Source organism: Phyllopteryx taeniolatus, chromosome 13 (assembly GCF_024500385.1).
Source record: "Phyllopteryx taeniolatus isolate TA_2022b chromosome 13, UOR_Ptae_1.2, whole genome shotgun sequence".
Taxonomy (NCBI): domain Eukaryota; kingdom Metazoa; phylum Chordata; class Actinopteri; order Syngnathiformes; family Syngnathidae; genus Phyllopteryx; species Phyllopteryx taeniolatus.
This window is the reverse complement of record NC_084514.1, coordinates 12434225-12446083: the sequence shown is the minus strand read 5'-3', so window position 1 is coordinate 12446083 and position 11859 is coordinate 12434225. Positions and strand designations below refer to the sequence as shown.

The following is an 11859-nucleotide window of genomic DNA, read 5'->3' as shown; positions in this document are numbered from 1 at the left end:
CTGCATGCATTGTGGGAACAAACAAACGTCATCAAGTAAATAGGATGCATTTATTTCATGTTGGCAGGAAGAACTATTTTTGAATAATAAGTACGCTTTTAATTGCTATACAGATATATCAATCCTGACCTCTACTGGACACTTTAGTTAATACAATTTGAAGAAAAAAAGGGGGCAAACAAGTGTGGCCTTCTCCTGATGATGTCGACGTGACTGCATTGACGCAGATGGCAGAGGTGGGTAGAGCAGCCCAATATTGTACTCAAGTAAGAGTACTTTCACTTTAGAAGAATGTGACTCAAGTGAAAGTAAAAAGTAGCCCACCAAATAAGTACTTGAGGAAGACTAAGAAATGACTCAATGGGAAGAAAAAAAAAATGTAAATTAGAGCATCAACGTGAAATAAACTAAAATCAATCAATCAAATATGAATGTGTAAGTTCAGATATCGCTGAACAATATCACTTTCATCTAAAACATCCATCCATCCATCCATCCATCCCTTTTCTGTACTGCTTACCCTCACTAGGGTCGCGGGCGCGCTGGAGCCCATCACAGCTATCTTCGAGCGAGAGACAAGGTAAGCAGTAGAAAACACAGATATCTGTGTTAAATGAATAACTACTCAAGTGAAGTAGAGATACAATACTATTTGTACATCGCTGCATTTATTGTGTGTCACACAACGCTATCAAACAAAGAGCAGACCCAATCATAGCACTACAGTGCATATAGCGTGAGTTTGAACAGTACACGCTGCCATCGCTGCATCACTGTGCAGTGTGCATGAGCAAAAGAGCATTTTGCGCTAAAAACCTTATTATTACGGTGGTTAGGGAATATCGTTTACACAGAAGGGAATTATTACAAAAATAAAAATGCCTTCTGATTATCTAATACAAACTATGCGAAATTCTAATGACACTGACTACTAATACTAATAATCCAAGGAATGTTTTGGAATTGCATCATGCGGATACTGACATTTTCATGAGCTAATAGAATTCGGGTAACTCCTGGTAGTCACATAAATCATCATCATAATTCCTCCTCTTGTGGAAGAAATCAAATCTATGTCCCTCCAAACCGTGTGTGGTTATGTTTGTCGGGCATCATTTGTTGTCAACCTTATTTCACTTCTGCTTTCCATGACAGAGTCTCTCGATGGTGTCTGATTTCCCATGAGAGGAAGTTGCTATATAAGGCCTTTTGTCCTGGAATCTGTTCATACGTTGGAGAGGGAAGCTCGTGTAAAGCCGCATGACCTTTAGCCACAATAATGTTCTTCTTCAGTGCGGTTGTGAGCATAATGGCTGTGCTCAGTTCAGAAGAGAGCAATGCATTGCTCAATGCATACCTCCCAGGAGACATCATTATCGGAGGCCTTTTCCCAATTCACCTACAAACGAACAGAAGCACAATACCTGGACCGGTCTCGTGCAGCCAGTAAGTGCCACCTCATGGCAATGTGGCACCTGCGCGAGTGCATACGCTCGTAATGTGTTTGTTGGTGTTTGTTCTGACATATTTCAGCTATAGCTACCAAATGTTTCTACAATCTCAAGTGATGATATATGCTATTCGAGACGTCAACCAACGCACACCGAGGCTTCTCCCTAACATCACGTTGGGCTACAGCATCTACGACACGTGCGGCGATGTCACCTTCGCCACCAAGGCCACTCTCGAGCTTGCGAGCGACTGGCCGGACCCTCAAAGATGTTTACTTCCCCCAAATGCTCGGTTTGTGCAGCCTCAAGTGATGGCAGTGATTGGCGAGAGGTTCTCGGAGGTCTCAATCGCAGTGTCGCGGATTGTTGCCCTGTCGTCGCTTGCCCAGGTGAGTCTTCGTTGTATTTGACACTACCGCGTGCTCATGCAAGTGAGAAATCAGAAACGCGTGAATTTGGATAGTTAGCTTTGTATTAGTCAAGGAACCATGTTTGCTAAAGTAGCCTCCTGTTGTTGTAACTTTCGGCTTGTCCGTCAAGCGTCGCCACAGTGAGTCACTCGCATGATTAGGTTTTCTGACCGAATACAAGTAGTACAAGTATTTCCATCTGAGTACGTACCAATATCTGATAATACCATTATGTTTAGCAATTTTGATGAAAATGTGTTTTCGTTTCATAGGATATTGCTCAAAAACACATTTTTATTGAACATGGCATAGCTTTCGCTCATGTGTAATTAACATATTTTATACACGCGATATAGGATTAGGATTAAATCCCTTCATGGGGCATGCATTGAGGTACAAGGAGATTTCATATTTTAGCCCCCCCAAAATGATTGTTGTCATTGTTATTATTACATGAATGTTTTTCACTATCATCCTCATCGTTGTGGTCATTAATAATAATCGGCATAACTTTTCTTACGGGGCCACGTTGTGGTTATGATTGCCGTCAGAGGCAATCAAAACCGCGATTTGGTTTGATTTGATGATGATGGTCATGAAGGCGAAACCATACAAATGTCCAATTGCCTCATCAAATATATACAAGAAATTGATGGCTAACTAGTTTTGAAATCAGAAATTGAGGAAAATATTTTTTTTCCAGAGGCGGCGGAACCGGGGAAACCCCCACTTTTTGCACTAAGTCCGCCTTTTTTACCCTAAGCGCTCCGATATGTGCGGCAAAACGTGCCCACGGTGTGCCAAAAAAAGCACCCTCGGAGCGGGAGAAAGTGCGCTCGGAGTGCTAAAAAAAAGGGCTCCAGGAGTACTTCCCCACCCCCACACTTTCAAAGTTATTCCACCTCTCATGTTTTTTTCCAATAATTGTTCTTTTTATTTTAAAAAGGAGTTTCGTAACTCCGAATGCTTGCAATAATTCAGTGTTATTCAAACCAAAGACAAATTGTAATTTTGTCATCCAGATTTTCGCAAGACACATGAAGTAGACGCCCAAGATTGGCTTTAGCCAGTCACAAAAAATGATGTGGGCACCCAGGCCTTTGAGTTGGACACTTGAGTCTTAAAGTGACGTATGTCAATGTTGACTCAATTTGAATTGACCAAATACGGTCCCTTGCGCCATTCAAGACCATCACAGTTACAGAACGATTCCGACTAACAAGGCATATTCTTGCATGACACAGATTAGCTACGCATCAACCAGCGGGCTGCTCAGTAGGAAGTTAAAGTTCCCCACTTTTCTGCGAACAATATCGAGTGATGAATATCAGACAAAGGCCATTGCTGAGCTGGTGAAGCAGTTCAACTGGAAAACGGTGGCCATCATAGGAAGTGACGATGAGTACGGGAAGTACGGCAGTGACCGCCTCTCACAAAATTTCAGAAAGATAAAGGACATCTGCATCGAATTCGTTGACATCCTGCCTGGTTACTTTTCCAAGAACAATTCCAAAACCCACGAGAGGCTTGCGGGCCTTGTGCGCAATGTCAATAAATCCACAGCTGAGGCCATTGTGATTTTCACCAAGGGTTCCAATGTTGATATCATAATGGAGGCCGCTATTAAATACAAACTGAACAGAACTTGGATCGCAAGCGATTCCTGGTCCACCTCGACGACACTAGCTACTCTGCCTGGCATTGAGATGGCCGGGCAGGTATTTGGATTCAACTCCAACAGGAACGCAGTGCCCGGATTTAAAGATTATATTATGTCCGTGTTCAACGGAACAACGAACGCCATCCTCGATTATCACCGGACTCACTATCCGTTTTGTTCCAATTGGTCAGGAGAAGACAGCGGTGCCGATTGCATATTAGCAAATAGCATAAAGGTGACAGGTCAATGTGTGGACATAAAATGTCTGGCCAATCATATGGATGAGGATGAAACGTATAACATCTACTTAGCTGTACAAGTCATCGTTGAGGGGATCAGACGCTTGCTGCAATGTGACCATCAAAAGTGTGACCGCCATGCTGACTTCACAGCCCTGGAGGTAATAGCATTTTTTTCATATTTGGCAACCACTCACAAGATCTCTTTCACAAATCCGTCTTGGAAAAAACCTTGAGGAGGCTTATCTGTTCAAAAAGGAAGACGCTAATTGGGAGGATGAGCTGCTATCTACAGCTGCAAATTAGAATCTGTACTCAATTGTATTGCATGGCTAAATGAAGGTTGAAAAAAGAATAATCCAATACAATATGATGTTCTGCCTGATTTACAATGGACACAAATGCCAGGTTTGTGGTTGTGATGTCAAAATGGAACCAAGAAACATGAGTTCAGAACTTTTTCCAACGACTACGTGGACAATTCCATTTCAAAGAAACAATAACATTTCGGAGTAGGTAAATAATAACAATTTGAATAACATTAATAATGAATTCGTACAACTCAACTGATTTATTTTTGTATCTTTTTGAGAGGCGAGGTGAAAATAAACAACTGAAAGAAACTTGAATGTGACCGACTTGGACTTGATGTTTAGCTTGCTGCCAGATCACCGATGCAAAAGAGATGTTCTGTTTTAACTGGTGTTTGGTTAGGGTTAAATAAAGCTGAAATAAAATACATTTTTAAAAAACAAAATCTGGCTGCACAAGGATGCACTCCCTCTTGTAACCGGTGAGGTGATGTGGCTGTGTGCAAAACGAGCGGTCAAAAAGTCCAAAAGACAGCTGGGATGGGCTCCAGCACGCCCGCGACCCAAGTGAGGAGAAGCGCGACAGAAAATGATCCATCCATTTTCTTTTTGGAATTATTATGCTTGGTCAAATGTTCCACCCAGACAAAGAAATAACTCAATAAAGCCATTTGACCACTATGTCTAGTGTTTGAGAAGCAACCATTCAAGAGTTCTACTTCAAATATTTGATGTAAATAAGACAAAAAGTATGAAGTAAAAGGCGGCAGCAGCAGCAGTGCTTTTCGCTTTGAATCGGAGCTTCCAGTGGCCTCTTAATCGTGTCATTTCGAAATGTCAAATAACCTCTAACCATGGAGTACCATTTTCCTCAGAGCTGGAGTTGCTCCTTCTTCTCAAACCATGAAGCACAAATTCATTCTTCCAAAGCAATGCCATTGAAAACATTTGAACTTCGTCATGCCACATAACAGTGTCCGTGCATCAACTGCGGTCTTGTTCGTGTTTGTCTCTACAGCTTCTCATGGAAATCAAGAAGGTCAACTTCACTGTGGGCAAGACCCATTTATTTTTTGATAGTTGTGGCGACCCCAGCTTAGGATATGACATTTTATATTGGGACACAGCAGCCAAGACACTACATGAACACATCCAAATAATTGGAGGATACTGGCCAAATGGAAATATAGCAGTCCCTCACGACATGGTGCTAAAAATGCAGAGTGTGACGGTAAGCTGAGCAATGTTTACCTTTGTTACGAGCCAAAATCCTGAACGCATGTCCCGCTTCCTGATTCAGTTGACGGCTTACAATTGCTCAAAGACCTGCAAACCTGGACACGAGTTAAAGAAGCAGAATGTACACTTGCAGTGCTGCAATGATTGTGTTCCATGTGCTGAGGGAGAATATTCCACCGGACAAGGTACGAATTCGAATAATATGCTCAGAATAGATTATGTTTGATATGGTATAATCATGTCCAATAGGGTTGGTCTTTTACATGCATTGCATATCTATTTACGAACTAAAGGTTTGGTGTTTGGTAACATCAACATGATTATCATCTAGTTCGAGTGAAGCATTCCAAAGCCTTTGAAATGTTTGTACAGCATGAGTGTACTTGGTGGTGATGAACATATTTGCTCTTTCAGGCACAGAGTGTAAACGCTGCAGAGACAATGAGTATTCATCTCCACAGAGGAATGAATGTTTGGAGAAAAAAATCGACTTCCTGGGCTGGTCAGATCCCTTCATTATCATGTTAGCTTTTTTGGAAGCCTTGGGAATTATTCTAACACTTGTGTTCGCAGCCTTGTTCGCCATCCATCGCGGCACTCCCATTGTGAAGGCCGTGGGAGGCTCCTTGTGCTTTTTGGAGCTCTTTTCTTTGCTGACATGCTTCTGCCTCACATTTAGCTTTCCGGGGAAGCCGAGTGCGCTCTCCTGCATGATTGGCATGCCACTCTTTGGAATCGCCTTTTCTCTCTGCATCTCCTGTATTCTAGCAAACCTGCTGCAAATTTTAGTGGGTTTTATGTTTGACTTGAAGACAAAGTCTTGGCTAAACAAGGTCAACCGGCCAGTGGCCGTCGTGGCCGTGGTATCCGGGATCCAGCTGGCTCTGTGTGTGCCGTGGCTCTGCCTTTACCCTCCATCGCCAACATGCAAGAGTTTACAGAGTACCATCCTGCTGCAGTGCCATAAAGGCTCCAGTGAATTCTTCATAGCCATGCTGGCCTACAATGCACTCTTGGCCCTCATTTGTTTCCTGTTTGCATTCAAAGGGAAGCAGTTGCCAGATTTGTATAAAAATGCAAGCTTAATCACTGTTAGTATGCTGCTGTATCTGATCATTTGGATCCTCTTTATTCCCATCTACATCAATTTGTTTGGGACATACAAACAAGCCATTGAGAGTGCCGCCATTCTCATTTCAAGCTACAGCATCCTTTGCTGTCACTTGGCACCCAAGTGCTACATTATGGTGTTTAAGAAGGAAATGAATGATGAGAAAGCCATTGTTGAGTATATTAGAAAACATTATGAGGGGAAAGGGATCTCTGTGGTTAAATAATCCTTCTCTCAACATACACTGTAAGTCACTGCATTCCTCCTTGCATCCATCCATTTTCTGTACCGCTTATCCTCACGAGGGTCGCGCTGGAGCCTATCCGAGCGATCGTCGGTACACCCTAAACTGGTCGCCAGCCAATCGCAGGGCATCCTCCTTGCATAAGAACTAATTGGAGCTTTTGCTTTTGTTTTTAGATAACATATAGACAGTTAGGATCCATGTTATGTTTATGTCTGTATGCATTATTATTTTAATCTAGTTTCACTGGGAAGACGTGGCGTTGCAAAGGATTCTGTTTTTGTGTAAACAAAACGCCTTTCATGCAAAATGTATGCTTGGAGCCCACACAATGGTTGACTGGTTAGCACATCTGCCTGCCAGTTCTGAGGACCCGGGTTCAAATCTGGCCTCGTCTGTGTGAAATATGCATGTTCCCCACGTACCTGCGTGGGTTTTCTCCGCTTCCTGCCCACATCCCATGGTCAAACTCAAAACTGCCCGTAGGTGTGAATTTGAGCTCTGCGATTGATTGGCTGGCGACCAGTTCCAGTTGTACCCCACCTCTCGCCCAGGGTCAGGTAGGACAGGCCCCGCATGCCCATGACCTAGTGATGGAAAAGGGGTACGGAAAATGGATGCATGTATCCTTACACACCGGTCTTTTACATTTTTTTCATGATTGGAGTTTTTGTATGAGCATGAACCATATTCAAGAAAAAATAATGCAGTGCATGTACACGGTGTTCATTTGTTTACATTTAATCATCTATGATTACTCTTTAGATTTTGGGTGCAAATGAAATAAAAACGTGTTTACAGAATGGGCTGCTTCTTGGTCATTTGGAAGAGCAACATGATCACCACGCACAGGGTGAAGCCATTGTGCAAATGGCCCATTGTTTACAATAGCAAATCCTCCAAAAAAATATTGGTCTTCAAGTAGTAGTCAAACCAAATCATTCAGTTCTGCACCACTTTATTTAAAAAAAAAAAATACAAAACTTGCAAACGTTTCCATAGGAAAAGCATTATGAAATTGCAATCCCGTCTCTCACAACCAAAGATTGTTGTTATTGTCAGAGTAAATGCAAACATTTTATGCTTTCTCCAGGCTACAATCATGAAATTAAATGAGAAAGGCACTCTTGCCTTTTGAGTGCATCTGGATAAATAGGAATTATTAAGATTTGTTTTTAAAAAGGGTGCCGGCTGGAGCATAACATGACCTACACTACAAAGGAACGGAAAGCGGTTTCAGCAACGCGTTTGATGGAAACATTAACGTAACCTCCCTACTAAGTAATGAATAATTAGCTTTGATAAATGACATTATCTTCATGAATAGTCAGACAATACAGTGCTCATTTTCTACATGGTAAAATATTAATACAGGTTTCTGTTGAGTGGAGACAATGGAAACATTCAGCATATATTATAGCAGCCCTTGAATGAAATCATCCAGCCAACAACCTCATGGAAAATTATTAGCTTCCAACAGAACAGAAATGTGTGTGCAACGATATATCCCACACCTTCTCCAAATAACTGGCCGAGGTTTGTCCCTTGACCGAAAAAGCTGCTCCTGTAATGAATGGCAAATGATGCAAGATCTATTGTTGTGATTCATGTTGCCTTTACAGGACACGGGCCTGAGAGGGCTTCACGGGTATCTCCAAGTTGCTCTCTCTTCCACAGCAGCTTGGAACGTCAAGCACGCAGGTCTCCACAGGAGCCGGCAGACCCTGGGAGCAGATCTGCTGCACACGTTGCCTTGAACCAAAAGGGTCATCACAGATTAAGTATCGACACAGCACATAATGCCTTCGAACCTGCAACAGAACACCTGTATGACATGTACTCACCAGGCCGGCCGAGAAATGACATAATGAATGTCAGGCTTCTGGAAGCCATTGAACGTGGAAGAGGCGGCAACAGTGTAGGCGCCCATGTTCTCAAAGAGCAGCCAGTCGCCCACATGCAGGTCCGGCAGGTCGCACTGCTCCACTATACGATCAAGGCCATCGCATGTTGGGCCCCAGATACTGGAAGGATACATGGCCTCATCTGGCTTGGGCTTCTATGAGTGTACAGCAGTCAAGGTTAAACTCCACTATTATCTTGTCTTCTGGCCAGTAGTCAAGTTTGTTTTTAGCTTACCTTGTGCAAGATTGGCAGACAATGAGCGTGGTCATACAGAATACAGTTGAAGGATCCATACACCCCATCATTGACATAGTACATGAGGCTCCTGTCACTGATCCCTTCATCTACCTCTGTCATGAAAGCATTTCACAACTGAGGAGTCACAAAAAGCTTTGCATTTCTAGAAACAAACTGCCCTTACCATCAGAGGCAGCGTCGTCATCCACGAGGACCTTCTTGGCAATAATGTTAACAACCAGGGTGAAAGCAGACGCCACATAAAAGCGACCTGGTTCAGCAATGATGCTCACACCACCGTCAGCAGGGAAATATTTATCCAGGGCCGGGTTGATTACTGCAGTGATCTACGCAGAGGCAAATCGAACAAAATCAAGTCAAGGAAAGCAGGGCATATGAAGAATAACTGAAGGTAAACAAAGAGATACCTCTTCAAATTTGAGCTCTGCATCTTCTGAACCAGGGAAACCTCCGCCGATGTCCAAAAGGTTCATGCAGAAGCCCAGCTCATCCTAACGAGAGGTAGATTTTGATTTAAAAAAAAAAAAAAAAAAAAAAAAAACACTTCATTGGGTACAACTCAACAAGAGCCACCTAAAAGACTTATTAAAACTTCTGCCTTTTCAAAAGCTAATGGTTAGCAACTGATCGACACCATTGGAGAGGTATTCGTTTTAAAATATTTGTAGCAGTGTAGAACTGCACTACATCTGAGAGGTCCTTCTCACATGGCAAAAAAAGCATGCTTTGATAGTAAGTGGCAAGCAATTCTACATCAACTTCAACTATGAACACACTTTGGTTCTCATTACCTTGTGCAGCTGTACCTAGTGAGTGTATTGCAGTCTTCACTCACCCCCATATCAAAGACAGAGCGGGCATCGGTAATTGCCTGCTTGTAGGCCTCCGGGTCAGTGCAGCCACTGCCAACATGGAAGCTAACGCCAATAACATCCAGCCCCAATTCCTTGGCCCTCTCCAGAAGTCCCCGACAAGCTTTAAGTTGGGCCCCAAACTTGATGCTCAGGCGGCAAACTGCCTTGGAGTCATCTGTGGCAATACGCAGCACCAGCCTGGAAAGCAAAAGCAGTTCAGATCGAACCCATACAGCACATGCCGCAAAGGCTTTTACGGTGAGACTGTTGAGGAAAAGCCTTACTTGGCATTGTTATGACAGCGAGCCACTTTCATCAGCTCCATTTCGCCGTCAAAGGTCATCATTTGGACCCCGTGGGCAGACGCATACTTGATCTGAGAAAGCTGCTTGCAGGGGTTGGCGTAGATGATTCTGCTCGGATCCACTCCCAGAGACTGAACGAACTGGATTTCAGTCTAAGGGGGCGGGGGACATAAACGCATGCAACCATTAGCTTTCAGTTGTGCTACTAACAGCAGGACAAATTCTTCCAATCACCACCTTGCTTGCACAGTCAAAACCAGCTCCCAGTGAGGCCAGTGTCATCACAACAGCCCGACTGTCATTGCACTTGACTGCATAAAAAGGAGACACACGTGGAAGGGCCCTTTCCCAGCGCAGGTGCTTCTTCAAGACATCCCCCAAGTCACACACATAGAAGGCATCCCTGTCATCCTGCAAGATAGACAGTACAACGGTTTTGACATTTATCCATCATACAATAGAAGCTCAGCAAAACTCTGCAGATTCCTTCTTTCCTTAATAAAGCCAGCACAGGAGCTTACCGTCACAGATGACTCATTGATCTTCTGCTCGACAATATCCTTGGCAGAAAATCCCTCCTCCAGGAAAGAGAAATCAAACTCCGCAGAATTCATAGTCACAAGGAGCCCTTTAATTGGTCAATCAGAAACTGGAAGAGTTTCCAAAAATAAAATACATACTGTAGATACATTCTAAAGGCAAGAGCCAGTGTGACACTTACTTGGATATAAAAGATGGAATTTTAATATCAGTTCCACAGTTTCAGGAGATCCAAGGCGGCTCACCGGTGAAGTTAAACCCTTTTAGATAAGCCTCAAGGCCACGGCCTGTTGAGCAGACAGAGTGTATTCTCCTGGAGTGCTGATTCTGATGAGAAGTGAGAGTGTTCAAATTATTGCAGCACTTTCGTTATGGGAATAAACAAACAACTTTTGTCTTTAAAAACTGCTCAGTTTCTACTCAAAAGTACGAGTATATTTTAAAACCAAGAGAGCCAACACGCTAATAAGGATAACATATTTTACGAGTTATGCTACGTCGTATTACCCCCCCCCCCCCCCCCCCCCCCAACTTTGTGCTCCTTGACTCAAGTTTATATAAAAAAAAAAAAAAGTCTGTCAGGAAAACATGACAAACACGCAGCAAAAAATAAATCAATAAATAAATAAATAAAAAACCGCGAGAAGAGGCCCGCCCTGGAACGATTTGGTCCAACCGCCAAGAAGATACGCCTTCACCTCAGAAGAACGACATCAAAACCAACAAATGGAAGGTGAGAAAGCACAATTACGTAAACGTCAGTATGCCGGTTCCGTTTTCCAACTGCCATGAGGCTGCTGTCGATTGAACACGAGAGGCGATCGGAGGCGGCATTTGCTCATTCGCATCGCACAGGAAAATGTATTAGAAAACCAGCAGACGTCCTTCTCGAGACGTTCCTAGCAGGCTAACCGCAATGTGCGTACGCAAGACGGCTAACCAACTGCCCGCTACCAGTAACGCTGTTGCTTTACGTTTACATTGCGTATTTTATTCAAACTTAAGTTACATGTGGTTTAGCTTTAAATTGGCCGTTAACATAAAATGTAAATAATAAGAATAATTTGCAAAGTGTTAAAAGTCATTCATTCTGACGAGTTACAGTTAGCTAACCTTTCCGTGCGACATCGGGCCCGTAGAACGGACACACACAAAGTGGGTGTCTTACCTTAAAAAGCATTTACAAAGAGTGTGACCATTAGACCCAAACGCTGGGGTGTGAAAAGCGGGTTCTTTGGACAATGGAGCCGCAACGACCGATTCTCCTCCTCCGCTGCGCTGAGATTCAAGTGGGAGAGGCGACTGTCCCGGGCCACATTTATAGGGAGCTCG

The 11859-nt window shown here is 43.3% G+C and overlaps 2 protein-coding genes across 3 annotated transcripts; one reads left to right on the top strand and one right to left on the bottom strand.

Moving 5' to 3' along the window:
• Positions 1-1178: 1178 nt before the first annotated feature.
• On the top strand, positions 1179-7467 carry LOC133487636 (G-protein coupled receptor family C group 6 member A-like). The gene is made up of 6 exons (XM_061794548.1): positions 1179-1446; positions 1534-1840; positions 3106-3921; positions 5090-5302; positions 5372-5495; positions 5725-7467. The coding sequence occupies exons 1-6, from the start codon at positions 1280-1282 to the stop codon at positions 6645-6647; spliced, it is 2550 nt and encodes an 849-aa protein (XP_061650532.1). The 5' UTR covers positions 1179-1279; the 3' UTR covers positions 6648-7467.
• A 139-nt stretch (positions 7468-7606) lies between these two features.
• Positions 7607-11859, bottom strand: odc1 (ornithine decarboxylase 1). 2 transcript variants are annotated; one of them, XM_061794551.1, is made up of 11 exons: positions 11696-11859; positions 10709-10854; positions 10509-10615; positions 10225-10398; positions 9967-10139; positions 9664-9880; positions 9236-9319; positions 8992-9154; positions 8805-8920; positions 8510-8724; positions 7607-8417 (listed from the first exon to the last, which is right to left on the bottom strand). In XM_061794551.1, exons 3-11 carry the CDS (start codon positions 10599-10601, stop codon positions 8282-8284), a joined length of 1371 nt encoding a protein of 456 aa, XP_061650535.1. In that variant the 5' UTR covers positions 10602-10615; positions 10709-10854; positions 11696-11859; the 3' UTR covers positions 7607-8281. The 2 variants fall into 2 exon arrangements, with proteins under 2 accessions (XP_061650535.1, XP_061650534.1); XM_061794550.1 differs by having other exon boundaries at positions 10509-10636; positions 11696-11856.

Excerpts from the sequence above, each read along its gene's own strand:
- LOC133487636 (XM_061794548.1), top strand. The coding sequence starts at position 1,280 with ATGTTCTTCTTCAGTGCGGTTGTGAGCATAATGGCTGTGCTCAGTTCA. Across the intron at positions 1,841-3,105 it reads CCCTGTCGTCGCTTGCCCAG|ATTAGCTACGCATCAACCAG; the intron begins GTGAGTCTTCGT and ends TGCATGACACAG. Across the intron at positions 3,922-5,089 it reads CTGACTTCACAGCCCTGGAG|CTTCTCATGGAAATCAAGAA; the intron begins GTAATAGCATTT and ends TTGTCTCTACAG.
- odc1 (XM_061794551.1), bottom strand. The coding sequence starts at position 10,601 with ATGAATTCTGCGGAGTTTGATTTCTCTTTCCTGGAGGAGGGATTTTCT. Across the intron at positions 10,399-10,508 it reads TCAATGAGTCATCTGTGACG|GATGACAGGGATGCCTTCTA; the intron begins GTAAGCTCCTGT and ends TCTATCTTGCAG. Across the intron at positions 9,155-9,235 it reads CAGAGCTCAAATTTGAAGAG|ATCACTGCAGTAATCAACCC; the intron begins GTATCTCTTTGT and ends GCCTCTGCGTAG.